The sequence below is a fragment of the Polypterus senegalus genome, chromosome 7 (assembly GCF_016835505.1).
Source record: "Polypterus senegalus isolate Bchr_013 chromosome 7, ASM1683550v1, whole genome shotgun sequence".
Taxonomy (NCBI): Eukaryota; Metazoa; Chordata; class Cladistia; order Polypteriformes; family Polypteridae; genus Polypterus; species Polypterus senegalus.
The window spans coordinates 163,444,675-163,470,930 of NC_053160.1; the positions used below are offsets into that span (position 1 = coordinate 163,444,675).

At 41.0% G+C, this 26,256-nt stretch overlaps 1 protein-coding gene across 2 annotated transcripts in view; it reads right to left on the minus strand.

The window, feature by feature from the left end:
- cdc42se2 (CDC42 small effector 2) overlaps positions 1-26,256 on the minus strand; it is a 97,385-nt gene that overhangs the window by 15,912 nt on the left and 55,217 nt on the right. For both annotated transcript variants that reach the window (XM_039759478.1, XM_039759479.1), the window contains one exon: positions 9,285-9,386. In XM_039759478.1, coding sequence (XP_039615412.1) covers positions 9,285-9,386 — 102 coding nt within the window. The remainder of the gene's footprint in view (positions 1-9,284; positions 9,387-26,256) is intronic.

The following is a 26,256-nucleotide window of genomic DNA, read 5'->3' on the forward strand; positions in this document are numbered from 1 at the left end:
ATTAAAATTGATTGTGCTTTAAATAAGAGGTGACAGTTATCAGGGACACATGAGTGAGACACAAGGAGGTCATCATCTAAACTGAGATGCAATGTTAAAAAGCCACAAAACATCCCAAAGGAAAGATGAAGCCCCATGTGAATAAAAGCTAATAAAGCAAAAAAAGGACGACCTATATAGAAGGACACATTTTTTAAATTCAATTATGGTTTCAAGTTCCTTTAAGCTTGTGGTTTTAGGGATGTATTAAAGAAGTTGAAAAGTGCCTGTGCAACACACCTCCATAACCTGTGCTGCAATCTCCACTGTTGATTCAATAACAAAACAAAAAACTTAAAGTTTAAAGAGTCACTTCAATGAACTGGTGACTACGCAACTAACATCCGTCACTAATTATGGCCGATTAAAAAAAAGAAACTAGAGACCTCCTGGTGATTTAATTCTAGACAAGAAGAAAGCATAGGATTTCCAGAATACGTCACACACAGCAAATAGCTACAAGGAAGATGCAGTTTATGAATCACAAACATTCCCAGCAGCTGATCCATTTATATATTTATGTACTGCACATGCCGTAATGCCAAGAATAACAGAAATTAGGGACAGTCTCTGCATAAAGTGGCCATTTACTACTTTGGCAAAATGCTAAGCCAGGAGCAAGTCATCCTATTTAACAGTAGAAAACCAAATGGAAAAAAAAAATTCTCAATTCCAAAAGCAAGTCATTCTTTGGCACTTTATGGAGGAAACCTCAAGAGACATTGTGAAACATAAGACAAGTGACCTAGCTGGGCACAAAGACCAAGGAAGATAGCCATGTTACCTCAAGACAAGAGAAACTGCACACAAATCTAAGTTACCAGCTTTTCTAAAGCAGCATTGTTAACGCCTGCCATTCTCACATACTGGATTTGCACAAGCTGTCTGTCTGATTACACTCTTGACTTTGCTTAAGTATAATATCTTTGTATTCAGGAAAGACAAGAAGCAATACTTACCTGCTACAAACATTTTAAGGCCACAGGAACACACATTTATGGCTTTATATTAATCATGGAAATTTACCTGTACTTTAATATACAGTAGCGGCTTTATAGTGCCCCATGTGGACAACTGTATCAAGTGCAGAGACCAGCTCAGCATAAGCTGACCAAACACTTGTCTTCATCACCTGAGCTACACCTGTGCCAATAATCAATGGAGATGGCAGCTCACTGTTCTGCTTCTTTTTGAAAATATCTTTTTCAGCCAGTAACCCTGTGAGAATGTGGCAATCACTCACACCAGATGTTTTTAATGCTAGTTGGTCCACTGTATTAATCCCAGACCACAAATAGTCTTTTCACATGACCTTTTGGGGGTCAGACCACAGGGTCAGCCATTATATACTGCTCCTGGAGCAACTTTCAGGTTAACGCCCTTGCTCAATGGCTCAAAAGAGTAGGATCCCTTCTGGCAGTGGCAGGATTTGGACCGACAATCTTCCAGATACCAGCAGAGATCCATAGCCTCAGAGTCACCACTCTGCCTTGTGTATCTCTTGAATGTATTGTCATTGAAGTTCCTCTCTTTGTTTTTATGGTTCACCTGTGCTATAATTACTGTGAAATTATGTTATCTGAATGAGTTTTAGGTACCGTATATACTCACAGATAAGTTCTCCCGCTGATAAGTCAGGACTTCATTTTACAGTATCATTTCTGGTAGTTTATAATGTCAGTCATATAAGTTTAATGTAGGTAACTCACGCTACTGGTCCAAGGGATTATAATATGCTAACTCCCACCTGAGAGAGTAACCACGGAGCACACAGCCTTTTTTTCTATGTGGGTGCGGCAATGCGCTGTATCAGCGTGTGCTCATAACCTCTCCCTCTATTGTGCTAACGTGACCACATGGTAAAAACCCGAACTATTCTGAAGCAACGTTTGCACTGATTTGTGTTTTTTGTATCTCACACCTTCATACACCTTTATCGTAAGATCATCCCTTATCTACGATGGAGCGTTCAATCAGAAGAAAATATGAAGCTGGTTTTAAATTAAACGTCATTGTAGTAATGAAAGAAATTGGTAACTGTGCTGCTGCAACAAAATTTGATGTGTCTGAGAAACTGATGTGAGATTGGAGGAGGCAAGAAGATGTAATAAAAATAAGTGTCACATTTTTGAATGGCCGTATAAGTCGGGGTCTGATTTTATGATTGATTTTTCGGGTTTCGAGACCCGACTTATATGTGAACATATACGGTATGTCTACTTTATAGAGCCCCATGTAGGCTTTAATCATGTACAAACTGAAACCTAACCTAGAAAGTTATCCATTTATAATGCATGCAGAAGACTTTCCATGGCAAGGTTAAATGCAATTCAACATATAAAAATACAGCGAAACGCATTGCATATTCATGTTGTGCATTTAAATTTTGAAACCTAACCTAGAAAGTTATTGTCTCAAAGATATCAGATATATGAATTACAGCTAAACGCATTGCAATTATGTGCATTTAAATTTTGGCACGACTTTTGTCTCAAAGATATCAGAAGTGCATTGCCATTCTTTCCACAATCGCTCCTTTCCTTACTTGTGCCAAAACTAAATCAAATCAAATGACCAGTCAACGTCAAGAGCTGGGGCAAGGGATGTCAACAGTAGGGGTAAAAGACATTCCCGTGTGAGATGTGTGCTCTAATTCAACACAATGAGACACTGTATGTGATATACAGTGCATCCAGAAAGTATTCACAGCACATCACTTTTTCCACATTTGTTATGTTACAGCCTTATTCCAAAATGGATTAAATTCATTTTTTTCCTAAGAATTCTACACACAACACCCCATAATGACAACATGAAAAAGTTTACTTGAGGTTTTGCAAATTTATTAAAAATAAAAAAACTGAGAAATCACATGTACATAAGTATTCACAGCCTTTGCTCAATACTTTGTCGATGCACCTGTGGTAGCAATTACAGCCTCAAGTCTTTTTGGATATGATGCCACAAGATTGGCACACCTATCCTTGGCCAGTTTCGCCCATTCCTTTTTGCAGCACCTCTCAAACTCCATCAGGTTGGATGGGAAGCGTTGGTGCACAGCCATTTTAAGATCTCTCCAGAGATGTTCAATCGGATTCAAGTCTGGTCTCTGGCTGGGCCACTCAAGGACATTCACAGAGTTGTCCTGAAGCCACTCCTTTGATATCTTGGCTGTGTGCTTAGGGTCGTTGTCCTGCTGAAAGATGAACCGTCGCCCCAGTCTGAGGTCAAGAGCGCTCTGGGAGCAGGTTTTCATCCAGGCTGTCTCTGTACATTGCTGCAGTCATCTTTCCATTTATCCTGACTAGTCTCCTAGTTCCTGCCGCTGAAAAACATCCCCACAGCATGATGCTGCCTCCACCATGCTTCACTGTAAGGATGGTATTAGCCTGGTGATGAGCGGTGCCTGGTTTCCTCCAAACGTGATGCCTGGCATTCACACCAAAGAGTTCAATCTTTGTCTCATCAGACCAGAGAATTTTGTTTCTTATGGTCTGAGAGTCCTTCAGGTGCCTTTTGGCAAACACCAGGCGGGCTGCCATGTGCCTTTTACTAAGGAGTGGCTTCCGTCTGGCCACTCTACCATACAGGCCTGATTGGTGGATTGCTGCAGAGATGGTTGTCCTTCTGGAAGGTTCTCCTCTCTCCACAGAGGACCTCTGAAGCTCTGACAGAGTGACCACCAGGTTCTTCGTCACCTCCCTGACTAAGGCCCTTCTTCCCCGATCGCTCAGTTTAGATGGTTGGCCAGCTCTAGGAAGAGTCCTGGTGGTTTCGAACTTCTTCCACTTACGGATGATGAAAGCCACTGTGCTCATTGGGACCTTCAAAGCAGCAGAAATTTTTCTGTAACCTTCCCCAGATTTGAGCCTCGAGGCAATCCTGTCTCGGAGGTCTATTGACAATTCCTTTGACTTCATGCTTGGTTTGTGCTCTGACATGAACTGTCAACTGTGGGACCTTCTATAGACAGGTGTGTGCCTTTCCAAATCATGTCCAATCAACTGAATTTACCACAGGTGGACTCCAATTAAGCTGCAGAAACATCTCAAGGATGATCAGGGGAAACAGGATGTACCTGAGCTCAATTTTGAGCTTCATGGCAAAGGCTGTGAATACTTATGTACATGTGATTTCTTCGTTTTTTTATTTTTAATAAATTTGCAAAAACCTCAATAAAACTTTTTTTCACGTTGTCATTATGGGGTGTTGTGTGTAGAATTCTGAGGAAAATACTTTCCGGATGCACTGTACACTCACCTAAAGGATTATTAGAAACACCATACTAATACGGTGTTTGACCCCCTTTCGCCTTCAGAGCTGCCTTAATTCTACGTGGCACTGATTCAAGTGCCGAAAGCATTCTTTAGAAATGTTGGCCCATATTGATAGGATAGCATCTTGCAGTTGATGGAGATTTGTGGGATGCACATCCAGGGCACGAAGCTCCCGTTCCACCACATCCCAAAGATGCTCTATTGGGTTGAGATCTGGTGACTGTGGTGGCCATTTTAGTACAGTGACATTGTCATGTTCAAGAAACCAATTTGAAATGATTCGAGCTTTGTGACATGGTGCATTATCCTGCTGGAAGTAGCCATCAGAGGATGGGCACATGGTGGTCATGAAGGGATGGACATGGTCAGAAACAATGCTCAGGTAGCCCGTGGCATTTAAACGATGCCCAATTGGCACTAAGTGGCCTAAAGTGTGCCAAGAAAACATCCCCCACACCATTACACCACCACCACCAGCCTGCACAGTGGTAACAAGGCATGATGGATCCATGTTCTCATTCTGTTTACGCCAAATTCTGACTCTACTATTTGAATGTCTCAACAGAAATCGAGAATCATCAGAGCAGGCAACATTTTTCCAGTCTTTAACTGTCCAATTTTGGTGAGCTCGTGCAAATTATAGCCTCTTTTTCCTATTTGTAGTGGAGATGAGTGGTACCCGGTGGGGTCTTCTGCTGTTGTAGCCCATCCGCCTCAAGGTTGTGCGTGTTGTGGCTTCACAAATGCTTTGATGCATACCTCGGTTGTAACGAGTGGTTATTTCAGTCAAAGTTGCTCTTCTATCAGCTTGAATCAGTCGGCTCATTCTCCTCTGACCTCAAGCAACAAGGCATTTTCGCCCACAGGACTGCCGCATACTGGATGTTTTTCCCTTTTCACACCATTCTTTGTAAACCCTAGAAATGGCTGTGCGTGAAAATCCCAGTAACTGAGTACATTGTGAAATACTCAGACTGGCCCATCTGGCACCAACAACCATGCCACGCTCAAAATTGCTTAAATCACCTTTCTTTCTCATTCTGACATTCAGTTTGGAGTTCAGGAGATTGTCTTGACCAGGACCACACCCCTAAATGCATTGAAGCAACTGCCATGTGATTGGTTGATTAGATAATTGCATTAATGAGAAATTGAACAGGTGTTCCTAATAATCCTTTAGGTGAGTGTAAACAAGTAAATATTAAAACCAGTACCAAAACGAGAGACACAAAGAAAGACATCACTTAGGATGGGCAGTTTGAGCCCTTAGACAAACAGCCTGATTTATAACTTTACTCAAAACAAGGAATCCACTTTCATCTTTCCCTTCCCAGGTGACCCCCTTCATACAGACTCCTCTCCTCAACTGCTGTTGCTTGAAAAGTTGGGACAGCCAGCCTTTGGGCAGTGCTCACTTGAAAGCTGTGGAAGATGAGGGATGTTGCAGTTAATAAGGTAGCTGGTTCAGCTACTTTTATCTATTAGCTTGTACTTCATTATTTGCAAACAGACAGGATATTGATGAGGTAGAGCTATTGACTCCATTAGGAAATAGGCCAGTGGTGGAACTACTGCTAATTTAATTTGCTCCTGGATTGCTTTCTTTACTTTAATTAAGGCATGAAATAATCATGCCAAATGAATTTCATACGCTGGATTGCATTTAACATTGTCATAGATTATCTTCCATAGCAGAAAGTGTCTCTCATTTCTTCTAAGTACATTTAAAAGACTTCACATACATTTCAGAATTCCTTCCTTACTTGGGGCAGCATGGGGTGGTTAACACTTCTGCTTTACTGAGCCAAACTCCATGGCTCAAATTACTTGTTTGTGTAGTCTGCATGTTCCCCAAAGGTTTTTCTACGTTTCTTCTTCAAGCATTTTGGTTTCCAACCACATCCCAAGAGGTTCTTGTGAAGTTAACTGGAGATATTCTATTGACCTTGAATGAGTGTGTGTGTTTGAGTAGTCCTGTGAGGGTCTCACACTTCCAGGCAGAATGGGTTATACCTGCCCCCTGTGACCCTGCATTGGATCGCACAGTTTGAAAATGTTAATCTTATTTCTTGCTAAACCACGAGAAATGCCTTGGACGAGTATTAACTACATTTTTCAGTTCAATTCAAATTGTTTAGGCAAATGCATGCAAAGCCACTGTAAAAAGATACCAAATAATCTTCACGGATCAACTTCAATGCAAAGTTGTTCAGCAAAGTAAACCCATGCAGCATTGTGTACGTTACTGACTATAATGCAAATGGCACCGTTTGTGTTAACCTGATCCATTCGTTCAAAAAGGGAAATAAAATTTTCAGTTTTAAGCTGAACACAAAACCCTGTGATAATACGGATATTACCCTATGAAAGTTCACATGACCACAGCAGGTGCATTTGTGATGTAGCCACTTTGAGCTAGCATAGCAGTGATGAACTTTTGAGGCTATAATTTGTTGCTCTATGAAACCACCTGCCATGTCTTTATTCTACATCAGCAGATGATAGAAGAGTGTGCAAGAAGAAGTAGCCTTTCAAGCCTCCAATCTCCTATAGGCTGTGACGGTCATGGGGAACAAATGTCAAACAACAAAATATGAGTGCTTGGTCTGGTCCTATAGTTGAATCTCGATGTTTCTTCTTCTATTCTGCTCCATGCCTATTCACTCATGGCTATCACACTCCCTTGCTCTTTTCTAGCATGTTTTAGACTCCTCACACTCCCCTTTCTCTCCTTCTCCAGATGGACCAGTCCTTGACATCTCCTTTTAAATCTGTTGAGATATCACCAAGGAGTCCAACACCTGGAGTAAATCATTCCAGAGGGTTAATGTAGACAAACTGCATCTCAGCTCAAGTTTTATAATTCTGCCAAACATGAAGACTTCCATGACTGTAGTGCGTCCACTCTAAGTGGGATTATGCTATTTGTGGCTGTTGACTGTGAATTGTTAAATACTTCCTATGCTATCAGCAAAAAACTTAAAATTAAACTAATTTATTTTAGTATTATCCAGCGAATCATCTATTATGTGAAATTGGGCTTGCGTCAGAGTTTGGACATCTCTTGTCTTTAAAAGGGGCTTTGAATTAAGTTGCAGTGCTTCTTCTTCTTTTGGCTGCTCCCGTTAGGGGTTGCCACAGTGGATCATCTTCTTCCATATCTTCCTGTCCTCTGTGTCTTCCTCTGTTGCATCCATCACCTGCATGTCTTTATGACATCCATAAACCTTCTCTTAGGCCTTCCTCTTTTCCTCTTGCCTGGAAACTCTATCCTTAGCATCCTTTTCTCAATATATTCAGCATCTCTTCTCTGCACATGTCCAAACCAACAAAATCTTGCCTCTCTTTGTCTCCCAACCATCCAACCTGAGCTGACCCTCTAATGTACTCATTTCTAATCCTATCCATCCTTGTCACACCCAATGCAAATCTTAGCATCTTTAACTCTGCCACCTCCAGCTCTGCTTTCTGGTCAGTGCCACCATCTCCAACTCATATAACAAAGATGTTCTCACTACTGTCCTGTAGATCTTCTCTTTCACTCTTGCTGATACTCGTCTGTCACAAATCACTCCTCACACTCTCCTCGAATAACTCCACCCTGCATGCACTCTCTTTTTCACTTCTCTTCCACAATCCCTGTTACTCTGTACTGTTGATCCCAAGTATTTAAACTCATCCACCTTTGCCAAGTCTTCTCCTTGCATCCTAACCATTCCTCTGACCTCCCTCTCATTTACACACATGTATTTTGTCTTGTTCGTACTGACCTTCATTCCTCTCCTCTCTAGAGCATATCTCCACCTCTCCAAAGTCTCCTCAACCTGCTCCCTATTCTCACTACAGATCACAATGTCATCAGCAAACATCATAGTCCATGGGGACTCCTGTCTAATCTCGTCTGTCAACCTGTCCATCACCAATGCAAATAAGAAAGGGCTCAGAGCTGATCCCTGATGTAATCCCACCTCCACGTTGAAGGCATCTGTCACTCCTACCGCAGACCTCACCACTGTCACACTTCCCTCGTACATATCCTGTACAACTGTACATGTACTTCTCTGCCACTCCCAACTTCCTCATACAATACCACAGCTCCTCTCGAGGCACACTGTCATATTTTCTCCAGGTCCACAAAGATGCAAAGCAACTCTTTCTGGTGTTCTCTATACTTCTCCATCACCACCTTCAGAGTAAACATGACATCTGTGGTGCTCTTTCTTGGCATGAAACCACACTGATGCTCACTAATTATCACCTCACTTCTTAACCTAGCTTCCACTACTCTTTCCCATAACTTCATGCTGTGGCTCATCAATTTTATCCCCCATATATTTACTACAGCTTTGCACATCCCCAATATTCTTAAAAATCAGCACCAGTACAATTCTCCATTCCTCAGGCATCCTCTCACTTTCCAAGATTCCATTAAACAATCTGGTTAAAAACTGCACTGCCATCTATCCTAAATACTTCCATGCTTCCACAGGTATGTCATCTGGACCAACGGCTTTTCCATTCTTCATCTTCTTCATAGCTGTCCTTACTTCCTCCTTGCTACTCTGTATCACTATCGCCACATCATCCAACCTTCTCTCTCTCATTCTCTTCATTCATCTGCTCAATGCTTCTAAAGACAAGAAACTTTTAAAATAACAGCTGGATTTAAAATTTACTTTTGCTCTTCAACTTATAAATTCTACTATGTCTCCTAATAGTCAGAGTTTGCTTAAAGAATGGTAGCATCACATTCTAAATTACTATACAAAACTGACAAGCCAATTCCATTCCATTAAAAAGGTTGGGACATGACACCACAAGATTTATATAAAGGAATCACAGATATTTGGTTGTGTCTGCTTGATAAATCTGATCCTGTACGACTGGAACTTTACTCCTCTTTCAGACCAAATGTAAAATAACTTATTAAAGATGCTGCAAACAGTATTACAAAAGAGGCACACTTACTGAATTCATTCCACTGAATAAGTCTCCTGATCCCACGTGGGCTGTGTGGACAAAGTTTGTTGGCTCGCCAATCATGCTGCGGTCAATTCGCCTTCGCCGCTTCTAGAAATCAAAGAAACAAGAAGAGGTTTAAAAAAAAAAAGAGCATCTGCTTTGGTGTCTCAGGTGACAAGTAAGCCAATGTTTTGCTGTTTGTGATAGAAAAATTAACTGCTTTTAAGCTACTTAGGGTTAATAGCTGACAAAGCCATCACAAGACGGTGCAGTAAGCTGACTCAGGAAAATTTCTACTTTCTTTAGAAATGCGTCTATTTGACACAGGAAAGATAACCTTTTCTTATTTAGGGTCTATCTGACAAGTGAAAAAAATAAGAACAGATGGCTCATTAGCTTAATAAAATAAAATGCTTAAGTAATAATAATAATAATAATAATAATTCTTTGCATTTATATAGCACTTTTCTCAAAAACGATATTATGCTTTTTGATTAAGTAAGAAGAAGGGGGAGGAAGAAGAAATTATAAAAAGCCAATTGAAAAATGTAACTTTGCTCTTCTGTCTTGCAACGTAGACTCCAGGTACTCATCTGTGACTGAATAAAAATCTGACTGACTGAAATATTCCTGTCTTCCTCGGGATTTTCTTCCACACTATAAATAACCAGCAAATACAGAAATCACGCTTCCTTGTAAAAGGAAGTATACGTAATCAATTGAACAAACCCTTGACTTTTCAGTAACGGTTTCAATTTCTCTTAAAATGGTGACATCATATTTTCTAAAGAAGTGCTATGCTTTCATCATACTGAGAAAGAAGGCTGCTTATTTACTAATCAGGTCAATCAGCATGATTCAGCACTGTTGAAAAGTGCATAGTCAACAAAAGTGGCCCATGAAAAACAAAGACGTCAGTTCAAATCCATAACTGGCTTTCTTTTACCTGGGTAAAACACCTAGTCTACTGTTGGATTTTCTGGACGCTGATTCTCCAGACAAACAATGCTTGTTTAGCGTTTTGTTCTAGTGCACTTGGTGCCATTTCAGCAGTCCGTGTCAAAGCAGAACAAAATAAGGAAGCAGATCCTTCCTACACACGAGGCTCAACCATTTCCTCAGCATTGCCTTTCATTGGGTTCCTCAATTGTTTCTGCTTTCACTTTGTTCCTTAACGAAAGAGGACAGACAGCTAGAATAAACTCATAAAGTGCAAAAGGGCTATAAATGCAAAGATAGGCACTCTTAGAAATGAGAACATCACTTCTTAAATATTCACCAGCTGGTCGTGCTCATGAGAAGTTGGAAAATCCCCACGCTCACTGCCTGTAATGCTCTGCAGGACTTACATGTTTCTTTTAATGTGATCTGCTTAGAAGATGTGGGGGACCCACCAAGTACATGCTGTTCTCCTGTAGCCTCATTATGTTCAGTGAATAAAATCACTGGGTACAAAGAAAGCATGTACATGGTTTAATTATTGATGGCATTTACAACGAGCCATACAAATACCAGCATGGTAAGCAATACAGATATCAGCTATAAAGAGAAGTGATCAAGCTGGCATTCAGAGTCTGTACTTATGAACTGTGAGTGAGCAACACTGACCACTGTGCTACCTTCTGGATGGTTGCAGTGAAGAGGAATTCTATGTAAGAAAAAATAATTCTATGTGCAAAATAAAAGTCAGGCAAAAAAGCTATTTTCTATTTCGAAAGGCATGAATTAAATTTAGAAAGACACTGAAAACATTTGAGCAACTCCATCATATACTTTACACAAAACTTCAATGTAACTGAGCAAGCAGCAGTGTCTGCCACAGACATTTTTCACCCAGTTCCAAGTGTGCTGGAAAATTTAAGAGATCTGCTTCTTTCGATTTTACTCCACACCTCAAGGACAAACCTGCTGCTTTTAGTGACCGGCCTTCATCTCTATGTCTTTTGTTCAGACAAGAGCAACAGACAAATCCACCCTGAACAGACTGCAAGTCCACCTGTTAAGGTTAATTGGGGCTTCTAAATGTGCACAGTATGATTAACTGGGGGGTGTGAGAAAGTGTGTAGTTGAGCCCTAGCATTCCATCTTGTATTGATCGGTGAAATCTAGCAACAAACTTGGTGGGCTTGCCAGGGAACTGGTTTGTTGATTCTTTTTCCCTATAAATCTGCCCTGTGGCTGCCAGCCAGATTAGACTGTCTATTCCCAGTGTCCTATGTTTTTAAAGCCAGCATGACATCACAGAGCAGGAGAAGCTATGTTGGATGGCGATGTCATATCACTATCCAATCTCCATCACGCATGCTTTCTGTAAGTGTACTCTCCACTCCACACTTTATGGTGCTGCCCCATATGCTTTGCACATGTGAATAATTTATGGCGTATTACTGGCATGTCAGTACCTAATTGGTAACTCCAGCCAGATTTACACCTTGTTTGCATAAAAAAAACTACTTGTCAGTATTTTCATTTGAGGGGTACATTAGCTAACCATAATGAGAATATTCTGAAAATACTTTGTTTTGTTGTTTTGCATAGTGTCACACATGGGCACCTGAGGATCACCTTCCAGGCTCGAACAAGGTATGCAATAACCCCTGGGACAGGAGAGGGTGCCAAAGCTAACTGCATCTTCTTTTTTCTCTTCCCTAGCCCAGAGAAACCACCCATAAGGTCGGGACAGTATAAGGCTGACAGCTCGTGGAGGATGGTGTCTCAGTTGATGGAACTTTTCTCAAATACGCCAGCTTCCCGATGCCGACCCGTTCGAGAGAGCTATGTAGGCAAGCCATTGAAGCTAAAGTGGCATTTTCAGTTGCACCACCATGTGCTTATTTCTGTTCTGTTTTTTTTCGGACAATTGCACTAAACAAGGTAGCCTGGTTTATATTGCAAATATTCTTGGTTCTCTGGGTTCTTTCTTAACCCCTCCACAACAGATTCATGGTAAATTGTGTCTTCACACACAATGTAGTGACAGGGACAGCCCACAGAGTATATAAAGCTGATCCTTTGCATTGCAGACTCTGTAAGTGTTAGTTAATCCTTGTGCTAGGAGCTCGGTTGATGCAGGGAGAGATAAAGGACACAGTATAACTTTATCTTAGGGAGGCACAGTGGCGAGTACCGCTGCCTCACAATTTACATCTTATCATTGGCCACAATCGGTCTACCATAGTTGGCAGACACTTCTCCATCCCACAGGGACACTTAAAATGCCACTGCACCATTATAATCCACACCAAACTAGTTCAGTTTGTCATTTTCAGTTTCACAGAGTTTGTCATAATTCCTGAAGATTTCCGTGGCTTTGATGAACTCGAGGCAATGTCAATTCAGTAGGGTGGGCTATTGATAAAAATTTAAAAACCAGAACTGCCGGGAGAGGCTAAAATCTCACACATGTGTAATGGATGATTGTAGAGTACAAGTCGGGTTTACACAGTGGACTATCTTGTGTTGTCACATTTTATTACATTTTTTACAATAAAATGTCATTTTAAAAGATGAGCAAATAACAACAAGCCTGGGGAGAGGACTAACACCAGTCTGTGTAGCCTGAGATAAAATTTCTACACTAGCCATTCAATGTGAGAAAGCATCAGATCAATAAGAGATTTAAATTCACATAAAACAGCAACATCAAAATTTTTTCAACTATCATGGGCTGCAACAGGAGTGGGGAGGAGGAGGAGTATAGGAACCTAATCAATCAAATGGTGCGACTCAAACCACTTACACCTAATCACCAGCAAAACCAAGGAGCTGGTGGTGGATTTTAGGAGGCCCAAGCCCCTCATGGACCCTGTGATCATCAGAGGTGACTGTGTGCAGAGGGTGCAGACCTATAAATACCTGGGAGTGCAGCTGGATGATAAATTGGACTGGACTGCCAATACTGATGCTCTGTGCAAGAGAGGTCAGAGCCGACTATACTTCTTTAGAAGGCTGGTGTCCTTCAACATCTGCAATAAGATGCTGCAGATGTTCTATTAGACGGTTATGGCGAGCGCCCTCTTCTACACGGTGGTGTGCTAGGGAGGCAGCATAAAGACAAAGGACGCCTCACGCCTGGACAAATTGGTGAGGAAGACAGGCTCTATCGTAGGCATGGTGCTGGACAGTTTGACATCCGTGGCACAGTGACGGGCGCTGAGCAGGCAGGCTCCTGTCATTCATGGAGAATCCACTGCATCCACTGAACAGTATCATCTCCAGACAGAGGAGCAGCTTCAGCAACAGACTGCCGTCACCGTCCTGCTCCACTTACAGACTGAGGAGATCATTTCTCCCCCACACTATGCGACTCTTCAATTCCCCCCCGGGGTGAATCTTTAACATTATACAAAGTTATTGTCTGCTTTACCTGCATATTTATCACTCTTTAATTTTTTTTTATCAGTATGCTGCTGCTGGATTATGTGAATTTCCCTTTGGGATTGATAAAGTATCTATCTATCTATCTATCTATCTATCTATCTATATATCTAAATTTAGCATCTACTCCATCTGACTTGAGATTCAGAGTGAGTGGAGGGATTCTCGGATCTTGCCTGAAGCTGTAAGTCTTCCACACTGCATTCTAAAGTGGACATTTGTTATGCAAGTGCACTCGATTTTCTTCTGCCATCTTTCATTGACCTGAATTTCAATCTTGCTGACCTGCCGGCTGAATCAGCTGTTACCGTCTCTACGACACATACACTCTTACACTTACAGGTACTTACTAAATAAGGCAAAAACCCTCATCTTCCCTATGAAAAATTCTTCTTGGAGATTTTTAAGAAATTGTTTTATTTATTAAGAGAGGTACGATTACGGCCAAAAATGAAGGCAGTTATTTTTAAAATAAGAACTTTAAATGGCAGTGTAATGGAGTGGGGAACACTTTGGGCCTGTTAATAATAAAACTAAATCACAGCTTGAATTCCAGAGTCTATTTGAGTATTGTTGCTGACCACGTGTGCCCCTTCATGGCCGCAATTTACCCATCTTCTAATGGCTGCTTCCAGCATGCACATAATGCACCACATCACAAAGCAAAAGTCTTAAACCGGCGCCATGAACAGGACAATGAGTTCAGTGTTCTTCAGTGGCCTTCCCTTGTCACCAGATCTGAATTCATTAGAACACCTTTGGGATGTGGTGGAACAGGAGATTCGAGTAAGGCAATCGTGTCAACATGGATCAAAATCTCAAAGAAATCTTATTGAATCCAAACCACGAAGAATTAAAGCTGCTTTGAGAGTAAAAGGAGGCCCTACCCAGTATTAGTATAGTGGCCCTTAGAATGTGCTCAGTGAGTGTATTTAAAGCCGAGTTTTTGTCCAGTATGCAAATTCACACCATCTCCCCCACATTTTACACCAAGTGTTTCATTCTGAAATTCAGTTGATGGCCCCATCCTGGGCAGCACTGGGTAATCCCTGCTAGTAAGTAAATGAACAAACAAATAAAAACTAAAATAGCATATTCAACCAAAGATTTTTCTTTTTTTAAACTTGCCTTTGGGCCTGTCAGTGCCACCTTAGTCTTATACAATTTAACACTGGGTCACCCAGAGTTTGAAACACAAAAACAGCAGGGTGACTGAAATGCTATTGAGTAGTTACAGGTCTACTATTAAGGGAAGCACAATGCCGCAGGATAACAATTTTCTGAACAATTAACCTTTATGTTTAAAAATGCAGATTGTGATATAGTTTGTTTTTATTTACTAGGTATTATTAACACCATATACACTATATATGTTTTGTTCTTTATAGAATAATAAAACTACAGGTCTGCAATGACAGTAAAAAAATGCACATCCACGGCATCCCTTGTGTGAGTTTCCCAAAATATGTGCAAAATGGCTTCAAGTGACAGAAACTGCTTACTCCGTGTTTACTTTTAAGGCTTTGACAGCAGCTAAAATAACAGCAGTATGTCAAGAGAGAAATGGAAGAAAAATACACCCTGCCTGATGTGGCTCTTCAGTTTGGAAAGACACTAAAGAAGCTGATGAGTGAAAACAGAAACAAAAGCGGCAGGAGATAATACAAGTGCTAAACATTCTTGTACTGTATCTACATTTCCAACACCGCATGAAGTAATACAAAAAAAACCAGGTCATTCAAGAATGAATACAAGAAGGGATCTAGAAAGGTGAAAAAAGATATTAAGAGCTTTGGGTTTGATGAAACTCCAAGGAAAAAGAGAGCTTGGAGAAATGACTTACATTGCTGCATTTAGTTTTACAGATTGTTTTTCTCAACAGACAGTAATTATCTATAAAGTGTCCCTTAAAAGTATAAATCTACTCATCTATCCATTTTCAATCCCACTTATTCTGGGCAAGGTTATGGGGAAGCTGGTGCCTATCCCAGCAAGCATTGGGCACAAGGCAGGAGTAATCCCCCAGACAGGACACCAATCACACTCACACACAAACAACTCAGAGCCAATTTAGCTATGCACACGGGGGAAGCCCACACACAGACATGGAGAGAACGTGCAAACTCAACACCGTGAGCTCCTGGGACTTGAACCTCAGTCTCCTTCTTTTGAGGCAGCAGTGCTATCAATATTTCAACATGCCACCCTAAAAATCTGTTGTATTTCATTATTTCTAATATGCATTTGCAGAAAATTGAACCATTAGGCTAATGGCAGGAACTGATTTTAGATGGGACACTAGTCTATCACACAGAACGCTCATATAGTGCCAAGTTAGGGTCGCCATTTATAAATAAATGTCTTAGGGACGTGATAAGGAAACCAGGGAGAAAAACTTGCGCAAACACAAACTCGATAATATATTGGGGCGGTGAGTCTAACTCCCTACACTTTCATTTTTATTTATAAATGCATGAAAACACCACAAATACCAGGACAAAAGTGAGCAATCTTTGGCCTGCAAGAACTGACTGAAACTGGTTGTGTGGGAGGTGGCACAGTGATCAGTGCTTCAGGTTATATTCAAGGCCTAGTCATCATCTACTGTATGTGCTTTAGGTATGTTAATTCTGTGTCTGAACAGTTATTATGGTTATCTCTTACATTATATCCCTGTGATGCTCCATGTTGCCTGCTGCCTTGGCGTCTTCTTGAACCCGGGACATCAATAGTCATGACCGGGATAGACTAATGCCACAAAAAACATACAAGATTTAAGCATTAAAGTGTATAGAGTCAAACCATGATCAATAAGCAATCAATTTATTAAAAAAAATCCATAAAAACAAGTGCCAGGTTAAAATGATTAACAAACAGGTTCCATGAATTAATTAAAATCCAAGTATAAATGTTAGTCAAAATTTGGGTTCCCTTTCATTCTTTCTCTCCATCTTCCCCTATTCACACTTTGGGTCTTCTTAGCCAGACTGGGACCCTGGCAAATTCAATCACCTGCCTGATTCTTGTCCCAGCCACCTCTGTCAGTCACCGCTGGGATGCTCAGAGCCAGTCCCCATCGTCCTGCCACCTGCCTTCAGTCCTACAGGAACCCTGAGCACTTGATTGTGCTGCTCTCCCGAATTGCTCACTGTGAACATTGTTCCTCTTGTTCCCATGCAGCGCCACTGACTGGCCCACTTCCTTTCCACCATGCTGGTTCTATCTCCCAATTCTTTACATTCTTTAGATTGTTTTCCTTTCTCTCTATGTCCTGCTCAGACTCCTTTATACCGCTGTGGATGCAGGAGCTTTGCTTAACAACCTGCAGAGTGTCAATAAGGAACAGCTGAGCTAAAAGCATAAGCAATAAGAACAAGTAATGAATGAGCTTCCCTACTGAGCAACAGTGAAGGGCACCCACATTCACACCCACAAGCCTGAACTGCATTGTTTTTCTTAAAAATCCCTGCACCGCCACAGACCCCTAACGCGCAGCACCACAACACCAATGACATGTTTAAGTTTATTGGTGACTCTAAACAAAGTCATTATGGGTGAGTGCAACTTAGTGGACATCCATCCATTGTTATTAGGCTCTGATCCTCCCTGCAATCCTGTACTAGAAAAAAAAAACAAGATTCCAGTCATTGTTACTGTGTAGTGTCTGTATAGTTTTTTCCTTCCACTGCCGTTTCTAAATTTGCGCAGTACATGTTCCATGAAGATAAAGAATCTTGCCTTATACCCAGAATTGCTGGATGCAACTCTGTCATAGAAAAGTACATTCAGAAAATGAATGAATGAATTTTTGATCTGCAGTAGAGACTTGGATAAGCTGAGACACCTCATAAGAAATGCCCACCAACCAGGATTAACATCTGCTTTCACAACAGGCCCCTACTGCTGTCTAGAAGTGCCCTACAGACTCACGTGAACAAGATCCAAACACTGCAGTTCTCTACCGTAAGTGAATATGCATTGAGAAGGCAGATGGAACACTGCAGTCTTGTGTGGGCCTGGCGACTCATGCCTTTCAGTTTTAATTACAAGCGTCTGAGGTGTGTGCCACAGCTAGAATTAGTAAATGGACTTCCTTCTGCACACTACCCAACTTAAAAACAGCATAGTCACACTATCCCCCACTCCGGCTTACACAGATTATTCAGATTAATATTCATTTCTCTTTAAAACTATGCCGCTGATAAGCTAGTAAGCCTAAAGAAGAGAGAGAGAATTTCCCAAGAGAATCGTCACGTGACCTCAAACATACACTAATGACAGTCTAAGCACATTAATAACAGAATCTGCAGTCCCATTGACTTGGTGGTAATTCTTACTACACTGTATGTCATTACTTCCCTCCTCAAGTACTTTTCCGTTCATCCAGTTTCACTACAGGAGGACCAGAAAAGAGTTAATAAAAAAATAAAAAAAATCCATGTATTGTATGTTGCTATTTTTGTGGTGTGAGTCAATTCAATCCAGGTCATCACTCATATTTTATTGCTGAGTGAAAATGCTGCACATTGTGTGACAGCCCACTTAAGAGCTCCATAGTACCAGAAAAAACAGCATGAGTTAAATGCAATACAGACGTCTGGTGCAGAGTCTTTGATATTAAAGTTGAAAAAAAAAAATGACATGAAATGAATAGTGCTCTATAGTGAGCGCAAGAGCTAAATGCAGACAAATGGTCAGCAGGCTGCAGTTTTATTGACTGATCCTGGGGTGACTAGCGCACGTGTTGTGCAAATACAATCAAATATGCCAACCATTCATCTGTGTTGTACTTTGAACTCCAATCTTTGGATCTCCATTGCTGACATTTTTGTCATGGTCACTTGTTCCTAGGTAGCACTGCTCTCTCGTAGTAAGGAGACCAGGGTTCACCTCTTAGGTCGTCCCTGCGTAGAGTTTGCATGTTCTTCCTGTGTCTAAGTGAGTTTCTCCTGGTGCTCCGGTTTGCTCCCAAAGACATGCAGGTTAGGTGAATTGGCAATGCAATGCTAAATTAGCTTTAGTGTGTGTTTGGTGTATGTGTTTCCCCAGTGATGGGCTGGCTGTCCAGGGTTTGTTCCTGCCTTGTACCCTATGCTGGCTGTGAAAGGCTCCAGCTTCACACCCACTCCTCAGTAACCCTGGTCTGGATTAAGCGGGTCAGTAACGACCTGACATGACTTGTTCTTGGTTACCACCCACCCCGCAACATTGCTTATTCCTACTGACTACAGCACTTATTTCACCCCAAGACAAACATGGATATTTAAGAAACACTGTGTCATTTGGTTGGGATGTTTGTGTGGAAATGTCTTAACAGCACGTGACTACTGTAAAAAGCAACTAGGGTGTCAATATGTGCAAACTACTAAGTGCCGAGAACAGCAAACGAAAGTGTGAGGCTGTCACATGCAAACGAGGAGAGACACGAGCCTGTTAACTTTAACACAGCAATTCTCCCAGGCAGTCTGGATATAATAGCATTGAAAATAAAAGGGGAAACCTACAATACAAGAGTAAAGAAAGTAAATAAATTGGCCTGTATGACTAGAAGACAAGACTTTGGCTACTTGGAAAGAAACGGATTGTACTGTTGGGGATGTTATGTTCAAGTTGGTGATGTTTCAAGATTAACTGTGGCGTAGTGGACTTCAGACCCTGAGGTTGTGGGTTTAAATCCCGCTACTGACACTATGTGACCATGAGCAAGTCACTTCACCTGACAATTCCTCCAAAAACAAAATAAAGGTAACTGATTGTACCTCAAATGAAATACAGTAAGTTGCTTTGAAGGAGTCAACCAAATAAGTAAATGAAATGTAATGCATGTAAGATGGGGTGTGGATAAGAAGATCCCACAAAGTAACTCATACCTACCTGCAAGGGCATCTTTAGACAAAAACACATAATCCCTAAATTGAGATGCCTAGTCATTAATGTAAAGAGTAACATTAGGCTGACTGCAAACTTTAGCCTATAGTGTGAGCACTCTCATTTCCTTGAGGATGCTATATTTTTGGCTGCGGTGTACACACCTCTTATCACACTTGGTAATGCAGGCTTGTGAAGAAAATGAATCATAGAAACCTGGAAATGGGCCACTGAGCAGGGAGGAAACATGAAAGGGTCAGGTGATTCATATTTTATTGGATGCCTCACACCTGGAAAAACTGGTGAGGAAGTCAGGCTCTATTGTAGGCACGGAGCTGGACAGTTTGACATCCATGGCAGAGCAACAGGCACTGAGCAGGCTCCTGTCAAATTAATGGAGAATCCACTGCATCCATTAAACAGTATCATCTCCGGACAGAGGAGCAGCTTCCCCAACAGACTGCTGTCGCTATCCTGCTCCACTGACAAACTGAGGAGATCGTTCCTCACCCACACTATGCGACTCTTCAATTCCACCCGGGGGGGTAAATGTTAACAATATACAAAATTATTGTCTGTTATACCTTCATTGTTATCACTTTTTAATTTAATATTGTTCTTTATCAGTATGCTGCTGCTGTAGTATGTGAATTTCCCCTTGGGATTAATAAAGTATCTATATATCCATTCATCCATGTTCTCCATAAGCAGATGTGTGGGGAGCATTAAAAGGCCCAAAGGTTTGGCTACAACAGAGAAAGGCACTGCTAACTGTCCAACAACTTGGGTGCATGTTTTGCAGACATGCTTTCAGAAATTAAATGAACACTAATTTTTTGAGCAATCGTCCTCCTCCCATGTTGCAGAATTTATTTCCGGCACACTTCCAGCAGTTTAATTAGTATAACAATAAAGTCATCTTTTATACAATGGTCTTCTTGTTACTTGAATATAATCCAACTAACCACTTTTGGGTGATCCTGATTCAATATGTTAAGGAGTGATTTTAACATAAATCAAACATGCTGTTTCATAAACAACTTTCTTTTCTCAGTTATTCCTAATGACAAGCATGGCACATGTAAGTAAGTAATGGCCCAATTATGGGACTCTGTGAAGTTGTGTACGCTTTTTCTGGTCATTACCTTTAGCAGCAAAATTAAAAGTGCTGTCAGAATTTAAAGAATTTCTTAAAAAGGTGAGATCACTACAGCTCAGAAAAAAATGTTCATGGTTTATTAACTTTTAATTTCCCCAATTAAAGTTTTATTAATGTATACCAATGTATTGTTCATGCTAAAGCTAGTGAGTCCTATGTGGGAAACTGTGGAGTGACAGGCTGTGCAGGCATCACTCATAATCAGTGCTTAAATACACTGTGTGCACAATTATTAGGCAAGTGAGTATTTTGACCATATCATCATTTTTAATGCGTATATTTCAACTCCAAGCTGTATTAACTTGAATGCTTATTGGATTTAAGCACGTCAGGTGATGTGTATTTGTGTAATGAGGGAGGGTGTGGCCTAAGGAGATCAACACCCTGTATCAAGGTGTGCAGAATTATTAGGCAGCTAGTTTTCCTCAGGCAAAATGGGCCAAAAAAGAGATTTAACTGACTCTGAAAAGTCAAAAATTGTAAAAAGTCTTTCAGAGGGATGCAGCACTTTTGGAATTGCTAAGATATTGGTGTGTGATCACAGAACCATCAAACATTTTGTTGCAAATAGTCAACAGGGTCGCAAGAAACGTGTTGAGAACAAAAGACGCAAATTAGCTGCCAAAGATTTGAGAAGAATCAAACGTGAAGCTACCAGGAACCCATTATCCTCCAGTACTTTCATATTCCAGAGCTGCAACCTACCTGGAGTGCCCAGAAGTACAAGGTGTTCAGTGCTCAAAGACATGGCCAAGGTAAGGAGGGCTGAAACCCAACCACCACTGAACAAGAAACATAAGTTGAAACGTCAAAACTGGGCCAAGAAATATCTGAAGACAGATTTTTTTCAAAGGTTTTATGGACCGATGAGATGAGAGTGACTCTTGATGGACCAGATGGATGGACCTGTGGATCAGTAATGGGCACAGAGCTCCACTCCAACGTGGAGGTGGGGTACTGGTATGAGCTGGTATTTTTAAAGATGAGCTAGTTGGACCTTTTGCATTGAAGATGAACTCAAAATCAACTCCCAAACCTACTGCCAGTTTTTCGAAGACACTTTCTTCAAACAGTGATACAGGAAAAAGACCATGATTTTTATGCAGGCCAATGCTCCATCACTTGCATCGAAGTTCTAAACTGCGTGGCCAGCCAGTAAAGGCCTTAAAGATGAAGGAATAATGACATGGCCCCTTCCTCATCTGACCTAAACCCTATCGAGAACTTGTGGGCACTTCTTAAACGCTAGATTTACGGGGGAGAAAAACAATACACCTCTCTGAAGAGTGTCTGGGAGGCTGTAGTCACTGCTCCACAAAAAGCTGATCGTCAACAGATCAAGAAACTGACAGACTCCATGAATGGAAAGGCTTATGACTGTTATTGGAAAGAAGGGTGGCTATATTGGTCATTCATTGATTGATTTATTTTTTGAAATGTCAGAGATGTTTATTTGTAAATTTTGAGGTGTTTGTTTATTATTCTCACTATAACAGATGAAAATAAACAAGTGAGATGGGAAAATTTTCATTTTTCCTTTAGTTGCATAATAAATCTGCACACTAATTGTTGCCTAATAATTGTGCGCACATATGTATTCCCCTGATGATGTTCACACTCACATTTCCGTTGTGAAACATTCAGGTTTCAGGTTTATTAACATTTTGGATTGACTGATAGCACTGTGTTTGTTCCATATTAAAATTAATCCTCAAAAATACAACTTGCCTAATAATTCTGCACTCCCTGTATATAAGGTTTATCTGTATATGTCTTCCTGTGTATGTGTGTGTGTTACCCTTAGGGTATGAAAGTACAACGTGGTGAGTTCCACTAACCCGAAAACTGTACAACTGCTTATTCCATTTCTCCCACCATGCTTTGGAGTCATGGGATCCTTTTAACTCTGTTTTGTTTGTGCCAGGCTAGTGGAACATCCAAAACCAAAAAAAAAAAAAAAAAACAAAATCAGAGAGGAGAGCACTACATTTGAAATGCCATATCATCCTTTGAATTTTATACACAAAAAGGAAACTGACAGAATGGTACTGACCAGCTACTTAACAGAGCACCAATATATTGGGTGGTCCAGCCCAAGCCCTTCCGTTTGTGCTCTTCTGTTTAGCTGGTCATACAGAAGACACTCTGTTTACGGGTTAGCCACACAGGCTGGTTTAAGTTGCTACACACTTGGTCTTGCCATTTCTACAGCCCCATCCATTTCAGAATTTGGTGACAAAGTGTCATAATATTGGTTTACACGTGTAAAGGTTTAGTAGATGAGCTTTTGTTGTATTAGAGTACTGTAGTTTAAACTGATTTTATATAGTATTTTGCTGTTATTCCAGTTGCACAACTCTTTATTATTTCTTGTTCTCTTTACATATATTAAATTGTTTACTGAGAAAGGTGATGCACAGAATTAGTCTAGATATCTAACACAACACCTACACATAAAGTGTAAATGAACAGCCCTGGACAAACAATTTGAACAGCTGTTGCAAGTTCACAGCTTTATATAAATGAGGATTTTGTGCAGGCCCAAGCAACACCAGTGGAGGGAGCCAGGAAGCAGGACAGTCCCTTCCATTTATCAGCTGCAATTTGTCATATCTGGGACATTGTCATAAATGTTGTGCCCTGGAGGATTCTGTGGCCTAGTTGTTAACATCTTCGCTCTTGAGAACTGTACACGCATTTGTTTTCTTGGCATGGATAAGCAGCTGATCAGCTTCAAATACACACAAAAGCAAGTGAGCAGCAATTCCTGGATGGTTTACCACACATCCAGGCTGAAAAAATAGGCAGGAAATGAGGACATGAAAATTAGGTTGAGTAAAGCACGAAAATGAGACGTCAGTGGCCCACATGAAAAAGCCTACACACCACAGGTCACTTTCTATTCTGTTTTCTTGACTATTTTCCAATCTGTAGTCTTTCTAGGGCATCCTTTGTGGAATCCTTGTGTGTAGTTAATAAGGTTCACAGTCCTAAAGACCAAGGGCAGCAATACCTTATATTGATGTCACTCACAGCTTTGATTCTGCTTGTATGCTCACACTAATTCACTATCAGAAAGACACAGATGCTAAGGACAGCAACTTACTTGGCTGGTCGCAGGCAATAGCCTAGCTGTTCTCCTTATACAGTGAATTCTAACCATTAGTGTCATCATTGACATCACAAAGACTAATACACTGGATATACTTGTAAGCAGTATAAAATAAATAAAAAGGGAGAGCAAAACAAACACGAGGACTTGATCAGTAAATGATACAAAGGAAAACTAGCACAAACAATTTCTTTCAGTATCAGGGAAAAAAGGCTAACGTGCATTGACTACTTTGGTAGGGAACTGAAGCTGTGCCAGTGCTACATGTGAGGCGGTAAAGAACAATAAACAACTTTGTGCAGAAAAGACGATGAAGCTGTCAGAAGCTTGATGGTGTCACCAGATCAGCATGGCACAGCATAACTTCCCTCAACCTGATTGAGTCGAGGCTCTCTGTAAGATAAGTCTACGTGCTAGTAGTATGGTATAGACTGTGTAGACTCCATCCCAGCAAAGCTGTGGGTCCCGACGGCATCAGTCCCAGGGCCCTCAGGTGCTGTGCTGCCCAGCTGTGTGGAGTGCTACATTTGATCTATAATATGAGTCTGAAACTGCAGAGAGTCCCGTCGCTCTGAAAGACACCGTGTTTGATTCCTGTCCCTAAAAAGACACATCATCCATCGACACCCAATGACTACAGGCCAGTGGCTCTGACTTCGCACGTCATGAAAACACTGGAGACTCATACTAAAACATCAGTGTATGCTGGTGGAGCCCTGGCTGGACCCCCTACAGTTTGCTTACTGGCCCCGTATCGGCATAGAGGACGCCATCATCTACCTGCTGAATCAGGCTCATTCTCATCTGGATATTGTTGGGAACACAGTGAGGGTCATGTTTTTAGTCTTGTCCAGTGCTTTTAACACAATCAGACCATCACTGCTTGGGAATAAGCTCACAGAAATGCAGGTAGATGCCCCACTTGTAGCCTGGATTAAGGTCTATCTAAACAATCGACCACAGCATGTCCAACTGAAGAGCTGCCGCTCTGAAAGCATCGAGAGCAACACGGGCGCGCCGCAGGGATTGTCCTTTCCTCTTCACCATCTACACATCTGACTTCAGGTACAGGTTTCAGTCATGTCACCTGCAGAAATTTTCTGATGACTCTGCCGCTGTGGCCTGTATCAGAGATTGTCAGGAGGAGGAATATAGGGGTGTGGTGGAAAGCTTTGTTGGGTGATGTGAGCAGAATTATTTACAGCTAAACATCACAAAGACAAAGGAACTGGTGGTGGACTTTAGGAAGTGGGCTCCTCCTCCCACACATGTCACTATCAAAGGAACAGAGGTTGAAGTATTTGAGGACTATAGGTACCTGGGAGTACACATTGACAGTAAACTTGACTGGTCCAAGAACACAGACAATGTGTTCAAGAAAGGGAAATAGCCGGCTCTATCTAATGAGGTCGTATTTTTGTACATTGGCACAACTGCCATATTTTTGGATATTTGCACAATTACTATTTTTCTCTTTTTAAATCTTTATTGCACTATCTTTATTTCTCTTGCTGCACTGAACATGCCAATGACATAAGAATTTCCCTCGGGATGAATGAAGTTCTTATCTTATCTTATAGGCGATTACAATCAATATTGTTCTTCTCCACTTTAAGGCCATCTGGGGGTCCACCAAACACAGCTGTTAATGGGTTAGAAATGACTGTGATACCATGGCTGTCTAACAGGCATTCAAAGATTTTTGTCTAGAATGATGTTAATTTGGTACACACCAGAACATGTGGCCAGTGGAATTGGAGCACGATTGCAATGTTCACAGGTTCGATCTTGCCCTAGAAACATTTTGGACAATTTTAAACGTGACAAATGCGCTTCATAAAAGATTTTAAGTTGAACAGTTGAATGCTTTGCATATATGGAGCTAGAATGTATTCTTTGCATCGCTGCCTTCCACTCTTTTTCTGAGATATTCATTGAAAGATCTCTTTCCCATCATACCCTAAGATCTTGGAAAGGAAGAGACTCTGAGATGTTTTTATATATTGTTGAGATAGTGTCTGAGACTTCAAGACTGATCAGTATTTCTTCTTAGCAGTTTCTGAAATATTAAGACAGATTACTTTGACCAAAAAAATGAATAATGCGATTACACAAGCATTTGCCTTCTACAAATTTGTCTTGTGGATGTTTCTCACCATGGCTGTTGAAAGTGAATCTAACCAGGCAAACACAATGCACACATGTGTAGACTTAACTGTAACCTAGTTAAGGGTTTACGTGGCCAAATAATCAATTTACTTGCAGGGAAATCTACGTGTGTTAACCAGGTTTCTAAAAGACCAAACACCAGTTTGTAACTGGAATAAGGGTTTATATGGCATTACACAAACCAGATTTATGTGAATAACCAAGTTATTAATGTGGGTGCAGTAACAACTATAACCTCATGATCTTAGATACATAATGACCTCCCAATCACCAAATAATGCTAACAAATGAAG